Below are 18,291 nucleotides of genomic sequence, written 5' to 3' on the forward strand. Positions count from 1 at the left end.
ATGGAGCTTCCAGTGACCTAACGTCTCCGCTTCCTTCCAGTCCTGTTGTTCCCTCAACACTCTTTAAGGTCAACACAGGTCAGGGAGACCAGACCGTCGTCACTGTCTCTCCTGGCTACCCTACAAGAGACCGTCACGTTGGGCTGTTTTTTCCTGGGAGCGTTTCAGGTGAACTAGAAGGTAAACAACAGCAATCAAGCACTCTGTTGTGTTTGTGACGGGACACTTTGTTAAAGCACTCACGTGGTGATCCGCTGTTGTGTTGTTCGTAAACTCCGTACCGACCGACGCGTATCGATTCCAGGAGACCGGAGAGGTGAACGCGCTAAAGGCTCTTAGGCAGAATCCGTACGAGGAAGCCGTTTGGACGAATGCTCTGTAGCGGATGTTTTAGTGAAGCCGGAGACGGACGGACGGACGGACGGTGGTGATCTCCAGTCCGGTGTGCTCCTCTAACGCCTGAGGGATGGAAACCTTCCACCAGCCGCCCTTCGACCCTCAGACTGTTCACGTCTCTCTTAGTATCACCGTCAGTGGTGATCGTCTAGAGGTGGAAGCATTGTCTTTCCTTCCATGCCGAGAAATCCCCTAAAGACACACACACTCATACCCACACACACAGACACACACACACACAGACACACACACTCATACCCACACACACACACAGACACACACACGCAGACACACACAGGGCGCCCTGATACAGCTGTAAGTTAGACTGTGAAATTGACAGCTCATGTGTTGCCATGACAACCAATTATGGCGACATCCCCCCCCCCCCTGCATGATCTGAGTTTTCCACGCATTCTCCCCCCGCTGTGGTTATCAAAGGTACGGGGGCAGGGGGAGGGGGTGTGTGTGTGTGTGTGTGTGTGTGTGTGTGTGTGTGTGTGTGTGCGTGTGTGTGTGTGTGTTGGGGATCAGGGGACAGCGGTGGATGGGGGAGTCGGTTCCACCTGAGGCCCTGTGACAGAGGGGGGGAGGGGTGGGTGTAAACATGTTGCAGACAGACACAGAGCACCGTGACGCAGAGCGGTGCCAACGCAGCCCCGTGTTCAGCGGAGGCCGCGGCGCTGCACCTCGACGGAAGGGTTGCAGGAGGCAGAGGCTGAGGTCTGCGATGCTAAGACACTAGCGTGTAGCTGTTAGCACGTGGCTACAAGAGTAGGGGGGGTCAGATAAACTGAGGCCACTACATGAGATACTTTGTGGTAAACGTGAATACCATCGTCTTTTGAGTTAACGAGCATTGATTGATGATGGGTTATTGATATTCGCTTTGGCCGTGGATCCCGAGGACAGACGTTCATCTGACGACGGAGCCTTCATCACAGAGACGCCATCGTAGGACATAGACAGGTGTCACTCAAACCGAACCAGCTGCTTCTATGTCCCCGGGCGCGGGTAGTAGACTCAACCAGTTTAGGTAAGTCCACCACCCCTGTACCCGGGTACGCAAGAACACAACGCCCTCACGAGTGTGACGAGCGCCACCTGAGGGCGTCCTGCGATGTGGAAACGGTTTAGTGTCACAAACACTAACAGGCTTCCTGGGGGGGAGTGTACTGCAGACCCCCCCCCCCCCCAAAGGACTCCCCTGGTCCGCTGGGGAGCCGGGAACGTGCTCATGCATTATGAGGACTGTACTGTACTGTACTGTACTGTACTGTACTGTACTGTACTGTACTGTACTGTGCTGTACTGTACTGTGCTGTACTGTACTGTACTGTACTGCACTACAGTCTGTCTGTCAGTCGGGGCGGGGCGGGGGGGTGGGGGTTGGACAGTTGGTCCCAGTCCTCCCACTCTGTACGTCTTCACATCGGACAGAGTGAAATGGGAGCAGTTTGACTGTAACACACACACACACACACACACACACACACACACACACATACACACACACACACACACACAACCCAGCAGCGGTGTGTGTGTGTGTGTGTGTGTGTCTGTGTGTGTGTGTGTGTGTGTGTGTGTGTGTGTGTGTGTGTGTGTGTGTGTGTGTGTGTGTGTGTGTGTGTGTGTGTGTGTGTGTGTGTGTGTGTGTGTGTGTGAGGGCTCCAAAAGCCCTCCAGAACCCCACACTACCCGTGTTGTGGCCCCAGACAGCTGTGAGTCAGCCCCCCCCCGCGCTGACACAGCCCAGTGGTGTTGGAGCGCGGCCGAGTTGTGTTGGAGCGCGGCCGACTCCCTCTGGGGTTCACGTTCTGCTGCAGAGGAAGAAACACACACACACACACACACACACACACACACACACACACACACACACACACACACACACACACACACACACACACACACACACACACACACACACACACACACACACACACACACACACACACACATCCGGTTCTGCAGGTGCAGGAACACAGTAACAAGTAACAATGGGTTTCGGAAGAGCAAAGTCAGGACGAGGAGCCAAATGAGATAGAATCCCTTCTGTCGGACATCGGCTTTATTGGTGGATAAATAAACACCATGGGAGCGATATATACTGTAATATAGATTCTCTCGCTCTCTCTCTCGGGAGTGTACAGGCGTCCGTGGTTACCACTTTGTTCTCGTTAGCTACGGGGTGTCCGGTCTTTCCCGCCTGTTTCCGATGTTCCTGCTCCTCTCTCCTAACGGTAACGATGGCGGGGTGTGGAGGACGAGGAGGAGGAGGCCAGCGGTGGTCACTAATAACCCCCACAGAGATGCCTCTCCGGCGGGGTAACCAGGCTGCTGCCCCCCCCCCCCTGGATCAACAGAACGAATGGAGAGACAGAGAGCAGCACACACACACATATATATAGAGACAGAGACACACGTACACACAGAGAGACAGACAGAGAGACACACACACATACACACACACACACGCATACACAGAGAGCAGCACACACACATATATAGAGACAGAGACACACGTACACACAGAGAGACAGAGACAGAGACAGACACACACACACACACACACACACACACACACACACACACACACACACACACACACACACACACACACAGAGACAGAGAGCAGCACACACACATATATAGAGACAGAGACACACGTACACACAGAGAGACAGACAGAAAGACACACACACATACACACACACACACACGCATACACAGAGACACACACACACACACACACACACACACACACACACACACACACACACACGCACACACACACAGAGACAGAGACATAGACACACACACACAGAGATAGACACAGACACAGACACACACACACGCATACACACACACACACACACACACACACACACACACACACACACACACACACACACACACACACACACACACACACACACAGAGAGAGACAGAGACAGAGACATAGACACACACACACACACAGAGACAGAGACATAGACACACACAAACACAGAGACATACATACAGAGGTAGACAGACATAGACATACACATACATACATAGAGACAGAGATACACACAAACACACACACATAAAAGTAAGCAGGTGCACACACACACACACCCGCACACAAATACACCCTTCCAAGCACAAACACAGACACAGACACAAGCACCATGCACACACACACATATGCATGCTATTTCGCGCTCTCGCACACACACACACACACACACCCACTACTGGGTTGAGTTTTTCCTCCCATAAAACGCTTGGCACCAACGGTGTAAATGAATGTTCGCGTTCCGCCAGGTGGGTCTCTGATAGGGCAGACTTCCAAAACAGCTGGCGCCGTCATTTCACATCTCTGCCCAACTTTGATTTATCGTTCTCTTCGACACAGAATTAATCCTTCATTACCAAACGCCTTCCTGCTCAGGCTGTGTACCAATAGGTGTGTCGATGGTTACCCTATCACGATATGAATGACTCGGTAAACAGTCTTTATCAGACTTCTGTTAAGACTCCCAGTGTATTTGTAACATCATATACAGCCATGGATCACTGAACACCTTATTGTTGCAGAAGACAAAGGCAGTGTGTTCCCCAAGCTCTTTCTTTCCATTCTGGTCCGGCTCTACTTGTTCCTGAGACTCGTACACAGAATCAGATACACTCCTGCTTGATCTGCACGCCTGGTGGTCAAATACTTAGGACATGAAGTGAGAATACAGTATTAGAGAGACGATTGAGACAGTTTCTACGCCTATGAACTGAACAGTAGACAGTTTAGATAAGAGCATGCTCCCACTGGACAGAAGTCGTGGTGAGGTTACCATGCACCTAATTGAATCACAATCAGAATTGAAATTTAAGATGTCATCTGCTCACATCACGAAACGTTGAAAGACTTCGAGTCGAGTGTTAAACGCACTTTTATTATTGTTTAGGTGCCAAATGAAACAGTGTCACCATCTATCGAGGGAGGGGGATTAGGATTAAATGGTCACATAAAAAAATAGAAAATCAAGGATGGAACTGGTAGATCGGGAGGGGGGGCAACATGATGGACAGGTCAGAGGGAGGTTGGCCACATGATGGACAGGTCAGACAGCGTCAAGAGCCATACGTGGGTTGGGTTTGGTTCTTTGCACGTTTCCACAGCCTATATTAATCTCAAACAAGAAAACTATTTTTTTGTTGTTGAACTAGCCATGCATACAGTTGACGAATCCACGTGTTTTGAGTCAATGTGTCTTCACACAAACTGGCACTTTTCAATAGAAAATATGTACACTACCACTTATTGTTTTTGCCCCTTTCGCTCTCACCCTCGTTTCATTTGGCTCAATTTGAATACTCTGAATACATGAATGAGGACTGGGATGTTAGAAACCCAAGCAGCCCGCTTGTTTCTGCAAAACCGGAGGGGAAACGAAATTGAAAGTGTGACAGAAGTCGGCGGCTCTTAATGGGAATGCCAACGCTCCTTCAAAATAAGAGTAAGGCGGCCGGTTCTGAAGATTGTTTCTGTAGAAACCCCAGAAGGTTCTGTCGAGAAATCTGCTGTCACAGCTTTCCCCCCCAAAAATAATAAAAACATGTCTTGTGTGATATATAAGAGTCCCACTCTCTCTCTTTCTCTCTCTCTGCCAACCACTGGAGTCCCAACACTGCAGAACCACGGCGATATAACGCACTGCTGTGAAATCCCCCTGACACCTCCTCCTCGCTTTTGTCTCCTCTAAACTCTTACATGAAAGAGAACTCCAACCAAAAGAACCCTATAAAAGGATGGCCCTCTGCTGACATCTCTCCTGGGCTCGCTGTGTGATTGTTCCAAACCGCCCACTCCTCTCTGCCGCCAGAGGAGGCTGGCAGACGCTGAAGGAACCCAGAGCACAAATCAAAGGCTCGTCAATGTTTTAAACACGGACCCCGCCCACTGCCGCCACCACGCTACTGGTGTGTGTGTGTGTGTGTGTGTGTGTGTGTGTGTGTGTGTGTGTGTGTGTGTGTCGTTTATGAAAAACGAAATTAAAAAAACCCATCATCACAGATCATTAAAAGATTAAGATTTTCAAGGAAAGCGTTTCTGTTAGCTTATTGCGGAGTCACCGCGATGTAATTCCGTCATGTGACCCTTCTCTCTGAATGACCCCCCCCCCCCCCCCCAGCTCTCGATGACAGCCGCCCCCCCTCAACAAAAACAACTCAGAGCAAAATAAGGCGTGTGTACGTTTTACTCTATTATTTTTTTCTTCTAGCGTTGTTCGATTTCTCTCCCGACAAACTCATTCACAATCTATTCATTATTAACATGTCATCGTTACTATTATTATCATCATCGTCATCATCATAATGATTCATATTATTCATATTAATAATCACTTATTTGTATGCACCAAAGAGTTCAGACCCAGAGGGTTCAACCGTGAGTCAGTGTTTCTGTTTTTGGTCGTTCGTAGTTCAGCCTCCGAGTTCACACACTCAAGTGTTTGTGCATGAGTGTGTGTGCATGAGTGTGTGTGTGTGTGCATGAGTGCTGTGTGCTGTGTGTGTGTGTGTGTGTGTGTGTGTGTGTGTGTGTGTGTGTGTGTGTGTGTGTGTGTGTGTGTGTGTGTGTGTGTGTGTGTGTGTGAGAGAGGGGGGGGGGGCTATTGTATATTGCAGGAGGAGCAGCAGGGGTCGTCCTTGTCCGGCTGGGCTGCGTAGTCCATCTGCCGCACGATCTCGGCGAACAGCTCGTCCACCATGGTCTTGCTCTTGGCCGAGGTCTCCATGAAGGGGCAGCCCCAGTCCTCGGCCAGGGCCTGCCCCTCGCTGGCCGACACCTCCCGCTCACTCTCCAGGTCCACCTTGTTCCCCACCAGGATCACCGGCACCTTCTCGTACCTGCGGAGCGGACACAGAGGAACCAGAGCCAGGGTGAGCCAGGAGGAACGGCAGAATGAACCACAGGAGGACACAAGGCGACGCTTCTGTGGTCGGTTCAAAAACGTAAAACGATGGTAAATGGTCGAGTTGATGTACTCAGGGATGGTAGAGTGTGTGTGTGTGTGTGTGTGTGTGTGTGTGTGTGTGTGTGTGTGTGTGTGTGTGTGTGTGTGTGTGTGTGTGTGTGTGTGTGTGTGTGTGTGTGTGTGTGTGTGTGTGCAAGGGCGTCATCAGAATACACAAAAGCATTAGAGCATTCGTTTGAGTCGGTCGCATGCTGTTGTGCTTTCTGATTTGCTGTGGTGCTTTCTGATTTGCTGTGGTGCTTTCTGATTTGCTGTGGTGCTTTCTGATTTGCTGTGGTGCTTTCTGATTTGCTGTTGTGTTCTGCACTTCAGGGCCTCCGTACTAAAGAGAGAGAACACTGAGAGTTTCAGGTGAGAACGTGCGCGTGTGACGCAGCCCCTCAGACCGGCCCGGGCCTCAGTGGATCACTCCGGCCCATCTGCTCCCGAAATACCAGCACAACACCCCGGGCTGGGACGTGACCCAGTGGGTGGCAGGAAGTGAGCAATCCACTGCGGCCCGCCCCACCGAGAACAGGATGTGGCCGGAATCCTTTGAACTTGTATTGTACTTAATTTCTTTGCCTTAAATCTCGAGGCAGTCCATTACATCAATCACAAACTAGTTCAATATAGACTTGTATTCAACACTGTGTGCGTGAGTGAGTGTGTCTTTGTGTGTGAGTTTCTGTCTCTCTCTCTCTGTGTGTGTGTCTCTCTGTGTGAGTGTGTCTCTCTGTGTGTGTATGAGTGTGAGTGAGTGAGTGTGTCTATCTGTGTGTTGTTATATATATAGCCTTGCTAAGGGTCTCCAGGAGTGACACACTGACAGCTAGTGTATTTTGGCACTCTGAGTTTTCTCTGGTGAGCCGTCTAGACATGTTGCCTGATCAAAAAGCAGCCGCCGGGTCCTCGCGGCTGGGCTGTCGTGGTTTGATGTGGCCGACGTGAGCCCGACTGCGTGTGTCAGAACGCTGTAGTCTGGAGCCACGCGGAGCGATCAATAGATCGGGGTCAGACACCTCTCCGTCTCCTTAGAGCTTCTGAATGCCTGTCGGCGCAGCCTACAATATTCATGCTGCTCAATTATTCATTTGTTTGAGAAAGAGAAGAGAAGAAAGTTTGGGGGGAGACTGTCACATTTCTCTCAAGTTTAAGTGTCACATGAGTGTACTACATGGAGTAGTGTTGTTATCGGTTCCAAGGCAAAGCACAGTACATCTACATTTAGGCCGTTCAGCAGACGCTTCTATCCAAAGCGACTTACAATAAGTACATTTGTCAGAAGAAAGAGAAACAACAATATATCGCTGTCTTTACACAAAGGATGTTCATAGAAACAAGTGCCAAGCATTAACAATTGCTAGTTTAACCCATTCCCCGTATACAACAAAGACAGCTAGGAGAACAGTAGATGGGCTGAACATTTAACAATTAACGTTGATTCTTGACACTTGCGGTCGAATGCAACTCAAATACAAATACAACAACAACAAAGCATTGCTCATCTCTACAGAGCACACTCTGTAGAGCTGAGTGTAATATCTGGTCAGGCTACATTTTTCACAGCCCCTCATCAAACTTGCATGGGCATGTTGGACCTATGGTGATTTACTCATGAATTAATGATCAACATAGAGCCCATAGTGATATCTTAACCACTGCTTCACTGACCTGCGTCTCGGCCTATGGAAGTGTAAGGCTTAGCTCAGGAGGTAGAGCGGGTTGAATAGTAACCGGAAGGTTGCTAGTTCGATCACCGGCTTCTCCCCGGAGTGATGAGGTGTCCCTGAGCAAGACGGCCTCACCCTGACTGCTCCTGACGAGCTGGCTGTCGCCCTGCGTGGTTGACTCCGCCATCGGTGTGTGAATGTGTGCATTAACCGCTGTAAGTCACTTTGGATAAAAGCGTCTGCTAAATGCCCTAAATGTAAATGTACGGAGGAACAGATGATGTCCAGTGTCCCGTGTTGCCAGCAGTGTCGGTAGGAACCATTTAAACGACCGATGGTTTAAATAAACAGTTCGCTGTGCTTCTGTGTTTGGACGTTGTTTCACCTACAGCCCGGTCATCGCATTCCCGACCTTAAATAGGCATACGTCGAAAGCCACAAGTCCTGCTGAGAAACTATTCCAGACCGCATTTCCTCAGAGCGAGCGACTTGAACCTTTTACTACATTCCCGTTTTTCGATGGGAAGCCCATAATTATGTTTTTCACATTTGAAAGTCTGTGTTTTCTAAATTTAGCCGGGGCTGTTTATTAAAGGCTGCAGGGGGGCCGGGGTGTGAAGCCGCGGTGGTCCACTCGGGCGTATCTCTCCCAACAGGACGGAAAGCCGAGCCCGTCCCCCCGGAGGAACGATACCAATCACAGGGGGAGATAAACACGTCCCCAAAGCGGCGTCTACGGGGCCCCGCCCTCCCTCCCTCCCTCCCTCCCTCCCTCCCTCCCACCATTCCCATCACAGCCTCTCCCCCCGTCCCTCGTGCTTACTGGGAATAACAAGAAAACATCTAATGGAAGCTGTGAGGGCAACATGTAACAGCATCGGACCAATACATTTCCATATAATTCGTAAAATGATATCTCATATCCATTAAGTGCTACAAAAGCTCCACAAACATAACAGCAGTGGATTGAGTCTCACTCTGAGCCCAAGAGCAGGAAGGAGGAGGAATCGTCATCTGGCTCCAAACGAGCGGTTTCTATAAATAACTTTAATCAGAGGAAGGGGACCCTGTGGTCCCAGGAGGTGTGTGGGGGGCAGCAGGGGGGCCCGTGGGGGGGATGGGGGGGGGAGCCCGTGGGGGGGGGGGGGGGGGGAAGGAGGGGGCAGCAGGGGGGCCGTGGGGGGGGGGGGGGGGAGCCCGTGGGGGGGGGGGGGGGGGAAGGAGGGGGGCAGCAGGGGGGCCCGTGGGGGGGGGGGGGGGGGGAGGGGGGGGCCCGTGGGGCCGAGCAGGGAGCCGCACATTCTAGGTGCAGGAGGGGGGAAAGAAAAACAACGACAGATGTGCTGTAAGGACGCCGAGGGTGTGGACCCTCACACTGAGCACACGGCGCCGCCCACCCTGGTGGGGGGGCCCGGCCCGGTGGGGGGGCCCGGCCCGGTGGGGGGGCCCGGCCCGGTGGGGGGGCGCTCTGCTGCGTATCCCAGCCACAGACCTCCGGCCTCAGCCCCCAGACTGCCAGCTCAGGCCTTGGAGTGGGCGGGGCCGCGGCAGAGCGCTGTGGGCCCGGCAAAATGAGGCGCTGAGCGAGGGCGGCCTGGGGTCTGCGGTCTGCGGGCACTGGAGCGCGCTCACTTCAAACACCCATCTCAGCGCCCGGACACAGCTAATCTATAATGCATGCTACGTCAACTGATGGAGGCCTCGCTGAGGCCACGGTGGGGTATGGGGGGTGGGGTATGGGCGGCGGGGTATGGGGGTGGGGTATGGGCGGTGGGGTATGGGGGGTGGGGTATGGGGGGTTGGGAGCGGGGGATGTGTGGGGTGGGGTGCGGTCTGGGGTGTGAGGTGGGGTGAGGGGGGTGGGGTACGTGGGGTAGGGTGTAGAGAAGGTCGTGGTGGTCACACGACAGTCTCTGGACCATCTGCTGCTACCGGGATGTCCAGTCCCAGGTATCGTCTGTATCTTAGAGTCAACCAGCCCAAAGAGACATAGGGCAATATACCGACCCAATATTATGGGATGTATTGTGTATTAATGTTATAACATCATATTGCCACCAACACCAATGCATACATTTGATCGATTTTCTAAATTCTGATACCCCAGATTAATTTTATTAGAAATGACCATCTTAACATCGTCTTCGTATAACGTTATAAACTCCCGCATATACAAACTTTACAAGAATGGAGATGTTGAGATATGATGTTATTATTATCGTCATTTCCATAACTCTTTCGGTGCGTTTAATAAACGAAGCGGCTCATCGCTCGAAGGACGGCGGACATCTGGTAGGACTCGGCAATCTGTCACCCTGGAATGGCCCGCATGGCTTCTGGAGCCGTCAGGAGGACAGATAAATGGCTTCTACCGGTCCCTGCCGTAGGGCGGTCGGTGAGGAGGGGCTGCTGCTGCTCAATGACTCAGGTGAGCCGGTTGGGCCGACTCAGGGAAGGACGCCCGAGCTCCCTCCGAGTACAGAAGCAGAGATCGGGGCCGCTCGAGCGGAACAGTCAAACAGCTCGCGAGCAGAACCACGAGGGCATTGCGACAAGACTGTTTTCGCTCGTTGGATCCAAACTTCAAGGTCATGGTTCTACACAATGGCCCACCGCACACACACACACACACACACACACACACACACACACACACACACACACACACACACACACACACACACACACACACACACACACACACACACACACACACACACACACACACACACACCAACAGGTGTGTTGTCGATTCACAATTGACTTGTTTTTGGGATTGCCTTCCAATCGACTGTATATGGCTTATGACGTTTTTCTAGATTAAAAGCATGAGTGGGTAAATATGAATTGAGTGAATGTAAAAACAATAAACTTACTAAACATCTATTTTCCATAAATGACTGCGAGCCAAGTCCTCTGGCTAAACCATAAGAAATACTGCACAAAATAAGGAAATAAATTAGACAGGAACACAATTCAGTCAAGCACAATTGATTCGAGGCAGAACAGTTATTGGTGGGCCCATTTCTTTGCAATCAACACTTTGATTAAATCACTCTTTAACAATACACCATCATTAATGGTGAATTAGCAGGAAAACGTATTCCCTACTGGCTTTCCCTCCTCCTGATTTTTCTCCTTGTTTCATGATTTTAAAGCTTGCTCTCCATTGCGTATATCCACAGATTCAAAGTTACTTCAGTGTGTTACTGTCGTTTTATCACTGATGTTCTGCTTCACAGGAATGTCCACTTTCTCCATTATGGCCGACCCCAGCCTTCCACTGGTGACAGTAACAGCAGGACAAGCTGGTGTGAGCGTGAGCTCGTAATGAAACAGAGGAGGAACGTCGTTCCCCACCGCGCTGGGTGGCCTGGGTAATTACAGGGCTTGAGTAACTCAATAAATCACAAGAAAATATAAGACATGTACGCACACCACACACACACACACTAAAACACTGAAGGAATACTGATTTGTATCTTGAAATTGCGAGGGCCCCGTGGGTATGGAATGAAACGCCAGCTATTTTAAAAGCAGTTCATCGACATCCAACATGCTATGCAATTTATGGTTTGCAAAATAATATACAGACGAAACCATATCTATTAGGGAGGTATTAAAAAAAGAAAAAGGTCACATTGACAACCCCCAAATCCCTTACTTATTATTGGGTTAGTTAGGGTAAGGGTTAGGGTTAGGGTAACCCTATGTGTGTGTGTGTGTATATGTGTGTTAGTTTAACTCTAACCCATTTCCTTATAAGAAGGTCCAGTACAGGTGAATCTACTGCTATCTCCTAAAACAACATGAGGTCCATTAAAGTGAGACTGAAAGGTCTTCTTCTACGGCTCGGTGTTAAACCCCTTTGTATAAACCGCCATAACTCATAAAGACATGTGCCTAATATTAACCAGAACAATATGCCGATGCCATGTGCACAGTTCCTTTCTTCCCCTTAAAAACACGTTTCCCACATTCCTCTCCATGTGCTATCGATCGAGCGTCCTAATGTGAAACAGCTACCTTCATGCCGGGGTAGCTGTCAAAACACATCACCTGCGAAGCGCCAACAGCTCCTGTAGCCGGGATGAGGTGCGGGCGTGGGGCGCGCAGGTCGCTAATCCCGAACACCCTTGGCCTCCGAGCTAATGCCCGTCTAGGACTCCGACCGCAGACGCTGATGGGACCTGACAGAGTTCACCGTGCGAACAGCATCCAGGACCCAGGGCGAAGCCGAGCCGAGTGGAGCCATGAGACGGAGACAGCAGCACCGTGGTGGATAGGTGTGCGCGCGTGCGTGCGCGCGTGCGTGCGCGCGTACGTGCGTGCGTGGGGTAAGGTTGGCACCGAGGGGGGGACAGATGGGGGTCTGAAGTGGGCAGCATACTTAGAAAGAAGTTGACTTATTTCCGGCTGGCCGAGACTGAGGATGTTCTTTGCAGAATATTTTATGCTGGATGGGAAATCAGAAATCCACTTGTTGAAATAATGAAGGAATAAACTGTGATGCTGTGGGCAGTTATCGGAAAATAATGTATGACGGGGGTGGTGATGCCAAAGTACATTACCTTCCAATAACCGGACACCGCCCAGAGTGGTTTCATTCTGCTTATACCACAGTTACCACCAGTATTAGATACTTCCATATGCATCGCCATTGTATTATTTTATCTACATTATCAGCTGAAATGTAATTATTCTCAAGGGAATATCTGGTCACAAGTTTATTTGGCTGTTTCGTGGTTTGATTTGTAGCATATTGATTCAATAACAACTGTTGCAGAAGTGCAGAAGTGTACCGTTAATGTACACCCATGGAACGTTACTGGCCAATCGGGATAAAGCATTGTGTTTTCTGCAGCATTGTGTTTTCTGACCAACCATAAGCAATGTTTCGCATTGTCGTTATTTTGCGGAGCCATCTGAAAGTGACCAAATCTTCATAAAGAAGTTCAGCAGGGTATGCATTTGTTTATTTTCCGTGCCAGCACGTTTTCTCGTTCTTACGACCTCCTCACCACACTTATTTCAACCCAAGAATGCGTAAGCGAGAGGAGAGCCAACTGCTTACAGTAGGAGACAGCATCTTTCACATGGCGCATCTATTATTAACCATGTGAAAGCTGCTCTCTTGTATACGAGGGGTTGAGCTAGTTATTCTTCGTTTTGGCGCGGACATTGGGGGAACATTGGAAGCCTGATCGTGTCCGGTCAGCGAGGCTGGAGGACAATGCGACGGAGCTCTGGAGGCGGGACGCTGAGTGGGACGATACAATACTCCTTTATCTCCTCAGTATTGGACACGCGGTCCGGATTAGTAACACTGGCTATGGGCATAATTGTGGCCAACGAGAAAAAACATGGGAGTTGCTCCGGTGGTTGTGTAGCCAGGACAACCTAATTCATAACAATTCGTCACACCTTCCACACAATACATGAGTTAATGCAAACCCCGCGTTGACCTATTAATCACGTTATGTCGCGTGTTGGAAAGAGGGCGACTCCCAACCAGGACTGGCCACTACTGGAACCACACCCCCCACAAACCCCTCCTCTCGGAGCCACCAACCTTAACCCCCACCCTACGGAACAGCATCAAGGCGAATGCTTGGGAGCTCCAGTAAATGATGTAACACCGCATCCCAGCATGCAGCAGCAGAACCTACACTGTGTTTTTGGTGTGCAAACCACGTCTTGCAAAATGATAAGCGGCAGCTCGTCCATTCAGAAGCGGATCTCTGCTCCGTCTCCTCCCAGCTGGGAGATAAAGAGGGAGAGACTGAGAGGAAGAGCCTTAAGAGATCCTAAAGGAGCCCTAATGACATAACTGCTGCATAACTGGAATAAAACGCACCTATCCAACTAAGTAGACATGTTTATCTGCAGTCCATGGCTTTGTATCTGGTAGCATTTTTAGACCTAATTAGGTTAAAAGTCGCCCATTATGCATTAACACGCCTTTTAACGCTGGCTTTTATTAAGTGCATTTTACTCAAATGCAGCATTGGTGCCAGTAGACTATTTTTCCTGAAAATCACTCGCTGTTATGCATGTGGGGAATCGACCATGACTTGGGGAATAACCACCGGGCGAAGACCGCCTGCGATGGAATGCTGACATCTGCAATGGTTGAAGAGTTGTGTTTGTTTCAGTAGCCCGCTCTGAAGCATTATTCAACCCACCAGGCCTCATAGTTCTGGATCATCAGTTCCCAACGCTTCACAATCAGGGCTCTGCAGTGTATTTCTACGGCTTCTAAAGGTCCCATCTATTAGGAGGTTTTTTTTCAGATAGGGTGTGATTTGGTTTTCATTATGATTACGCGCTGTAAACGTGGAAGTTGGAACGATTCTCGCTATTCAAACCACACACACACACACACACACACACACACACACACACACACACACACACACACACACACACACACACACACACACACACACACACACACACACACACACACACACACACACAACACACAAGATTGCTGGTTCAATCCCCGGCTCCTCCTAGCTGTCCAGGTGTCCCTGAGCGAGACGCCTCACCCTGACTGCTCCCGACCAGCTGGCTGTCGCCCTGCATGGCTGACACGCCTTGCGTGGTTTGTTAATGCGTGTATGAATGTGTGTATGAATGGGTGAATGTTAGGCAGCATTGTAAAGCGCTTTGTGTGTCCACTGGTTCAAAAAGTGCTGTATAAACGCGGTCCATTTCCATTCACCCTTCAGTGGGAAGGGGTTGGGCATCTAGTCTCGTCCCCCTATCCTTCCTCTCGCGCTACTGAGGTTGGAAACCCGCTGACCTCATTCCTTCATCCATACCGTGGATTTATGGGCGTGTTTATGAAGGCTGGACGTCGGACGGCAGCGCTGGATTCAATTAGCACACAAACAACGGCGGCCACAGTGGAGCGGCGGAGAGGAGACACAGGATCAGAAGGGCTTTGAGAATGGCTCCAATGTGTCTTTGTCGAGGAGGAATTAGCATGCGTCAATAGTTACAGAGCGTTTAACCGATACGGCGCAAACCAAATGCATATTCAGTTTTTTCGATTGACGCTTTGCTGAGCTACGGGGATCTGGTCTCATTTATAGTCGAATAATCAGCTCCAACGTAAGATTATTTTTTGTTGAATGCAGTGAGAGCTTCCTCAGAGAGTATCTCTGGAGTAGCAGACTGCTCGGTCACTCACACACAATCCGACACTGTGGGTGAATGAATGATTGAATGAATGGATGGACGCATGCATGAATGGATGGATGGATGGATGCTCGCTCAGTGTTACATAACACAAACGCCCGTCGTAGTGCAACATTAAAGCATAGACAGGATCTGAGCTGGGATGGATGGGCCTCCTGTGAGGATGTTATTGTGTCTGGAGGGTTCGCCTGCAGCAGGGGAACTCCGATAATGGGACAGGAGGACAATGGGGTAGTCCTCCTCCCACCCTTAGCTAACCTCTCAGTGTGTAAGACAGCCTGCCCCCCCCCCCCCCCCCCCCCCCCCCCCCCCCCCCCCCCCCCCCCCCCCAGTAGTGACCTCATCGTTAGATCATCAGAGCGCATCACTTGGAAAACCTCCCTGATCGGCGGCAGAGTGACAGCTTGCTCTCGTTAATTACAAAAGCATGGCCTCATTTCTTCTTCTTTACTAGAAACCCGTCGGCCCACAGAAGCGGGGGAGTGCCCCCGAATGCTCCAGCATTGCCTTCATGGCCCCGTTGCCAGAGCTGCCCTGGCTGTTGCACTGAATCCTGGCTACTATGAGCACACTGGTCAGGCTTCCAAGAGGTTGCAACCATCTAAACAATGTGGAGCTCACAGCAGCGTTAATAAGACCGCATGCAGTTCACCCAGGGCACTGTCATGTCAGCCCCCGTCAGAGGAGCTTCACCGTGGTAGATTTGAGCTGGAATGCACCCCTTGATCTGCTCTTTGATCCGGACTGTCTACCAGAGCCAATTGGTGTCTGGTCAATTAGCATAGCACTACAGAGATACAGGAGCCTGTGATGCATTGGAGATCATTCGAGGTAGTCGGAAGCTGGTTACTGATTGGATGTAAGATCCGGTTTAGATGCTGTAGCCGCCGTATATGTCGTTGTGTTTAAAGAAGTTTGATTGCGGCCTACCCTAAAGCCCAAATAAGACGAGGGTTGGGAAAAGCCTACCCTTGAAGGATAACATATCTCCATGTAGACAGTTGAGGACACGGCCCTTACCCTATCCTGACTCTGTAGCATGTTATAAGAACCATACCAATATCCCGATGGTAAACTTTGACATCATCCTGCCCCCCATCATCGTGCGACTACTGACCGTTTCACTCGGATGATCTGGTCCCTCATGGGTTTGATGTCCTGGAAGCTCTGCTGGTTGACGAGGCTGTACACCAGGATGAAGCCCTGGCCGTTCTTGATGTAGAGGTCCCGCATGGAGGCGAACTGCTCCGTCCCGGCGGTGTCCAGGATCTCCAGCACCGAGGGCGACGAGTCCACCTCGATCTCCTTGCGGTAGAAGTCCTCTATGGTGGGGTCGTACTTCTCGATGAAGGTCCCGGTGACGAACTGCACCGTGAGGGCGGATTTCCCGACCCCACCGCTGCCCAGGACCACTACTTTATACTCCCGCATCGCGCCCTGGCTGCCGGGGGTTTAATCAAGAGATGCTCGGAAGGTCTCAATCTCCGCGCCACATTGAAATCGCATTAATAAAACGATGATGCCGAATCACGTTCACCATTCGTGTCCCATGTTGAACGGGTGTCAATAATTCAATCTTGGCTCGCCGCTGCTGGGCTACAGCAGAGCACAAAGCCTCGGTGCCCTGAGACGGGTTTCATTGTAGGGTTTCCCCCCACGCAGACCAGACAGGGTCGACCGTGCCTGCATCCCAGTGATGCAATGTTCCAGATTTACCTAGGAGGGAATACAAATTCACCGAATCAGTGAAACGTGGGAGTGTTTCAGATCACCCATCTGTGCAGGATAAAAAAACAAACTTGCTCCATCGAAGACATTGCAACCAAAAAAAACCCGGTTTCCACCTAGTATGGGTTGCGGGAGCGAAAACGAAGCCTGCAAGCAGCCTGCCGTGAGGTCAACGAGCATGTGCGTAATCGAAGCTTAGTGCAAAAACTTGCGTCTCTTTGTTTCTTTTTCACCATCTCTCGCACGTCTTGGCTCCGTCTTCGTTGACCAACACAACCCCCGCCGCTGTGCTCTCTCGGGCGGAGACCCAGCGCTGCTGCGAAAACCACCCGGTCCCCACTCGGCTCCCGTACCGCGGTGGAGATCTGGGGCCCTCCCCCTCCTGGAGAAAGATGCGCGCGTCGCCCAATAGCAGCATCCCCTCGCTTCAGACCTCAGCCGGGATTGTGCGGCTGTCAGACGCAGGCAGCCAGTAGAATGACGCAGTCATTTCCGTTCATGTGTTAAACTCGCCATCATTCGGTTGCCCCGGTGACATCCAAGGCACGCTCATCCAATCAGCGTGGCAGCTCGAGGATGTGTCTCCATGAGGAGCAAAGAGCACCGGATGATGTTACCATGGTAACGCTGCAGCCAGCCGCTGTCCGACGTTTGAGAGCGCTGTGTGTACAGTAGGGATGGGCAAAATGATTCTTTTCCGGGAACTAGTTCTTTCAGTTCAGTTCACTATAACGATTCGTTTATTTGATTCGTTCGTTTTGATTCGTTCGTTACGTCAGATTACATCTTAAAAAAAATTAAAAATAAAAAAACTTTTTTTTATAATTTTTTTTTTTTTTAATATGTCATGGGTCCGGATAGGACCGTCAAATCCGCAGTCCGCCGTTTGGAGATGCCTGCTATATAGTATGTCGAACGTCCCACCAATGTTTATACCACTTGCTTACTCTCTATATTTCATTCATGGTTTTACATTTATAATTTTATTTTACTTACATTAATTCTTCATTGTTCAGGCATTACAGAACTTGCATGGTCATAAATAAAAATACGAACTGCAGTTTAATTCTTTGTTTGTTCTTAAATTGACGTAGAATGGAGCAAAGACTCCTGGGATTGGGAAATGTGTTTATCCAATAAACAGATGGAGGTCAAGTCTATTTTCGAAAAAATGTAGGGGGATATATGAGTCGAATGGTATGACCCAAGATACGTCAGAGAGAGAAAGCGCGCATATTCGACGGTACCGCCTTGTCATTGGTTTACCCAGGTGCCATTCCAACACC

The 18,291-nt window shown here is 50.3% G+C and overlaps 1 protein-coding gene across 1 annotated transcript; it reads right to left on the bottom strand.

Moving 5' to 3' along the window:
* Positions 1-5,955: 5,955 nt before the first annotated feature.
* Positions 5,956-17,672, bottom strand: LOC130373118 (ras-related protein Rap-2a). Its single transcript, XM_056579394.1, has 3 exons — positions 17,122-17,672; positions 16,395-16,993; positions 5,956-6,291 (listed from the first exon to the last, which is right to left on the bottom strand). The coding sequence occupies exons 2-3, from the start codon at positions 16,706-16,708 to the stop codon at positions 6,054-6,056; spliced, it is 552 nt and encodes a 183-aa protein (XP_056435369.1). The 5' UTR covers positions 16,709-16,993; positions 17,122-17,672; the 3' UTR covers positions 5,956-6,053.
* Positions 17,673-18,291: the final 619 nt, after the last annotated feature.

The sequence above is a fragment of the Gadus chalcogrammus genome, chromosome 20 (genome assembly GCF_026213295.1).
Source record: "Gadus chalcogrammus isolate NIFS_2021 chromosome 20, NIFS_Gcha_1.0, whole genome shotgun sequence".
Taxonomy (NCBI): domain Eukaryota; kingdom Metazoa; phylum Chordata; class Actinopteri; order Gadiformes; family Gadidae; genus Gadus; species Gadus chalcogrammus.

Coding starts and splice junctions, on each gene's coding strand:
- LOC130373118 (XM_056579394.1), bottom strand. CDS start 16,708: ATGCGGGAGTATAAAGTAGTGGTCCTGGGCAGCGGTGGGGTCGGGAAA. Junction 6,292..16,394: donor CAGATCATCCGAGTGAAACG/GTCAGTAGTCGC, acceptor TCCGCTCCGCAG/GTACGAGAAGGTGCCGGTGA.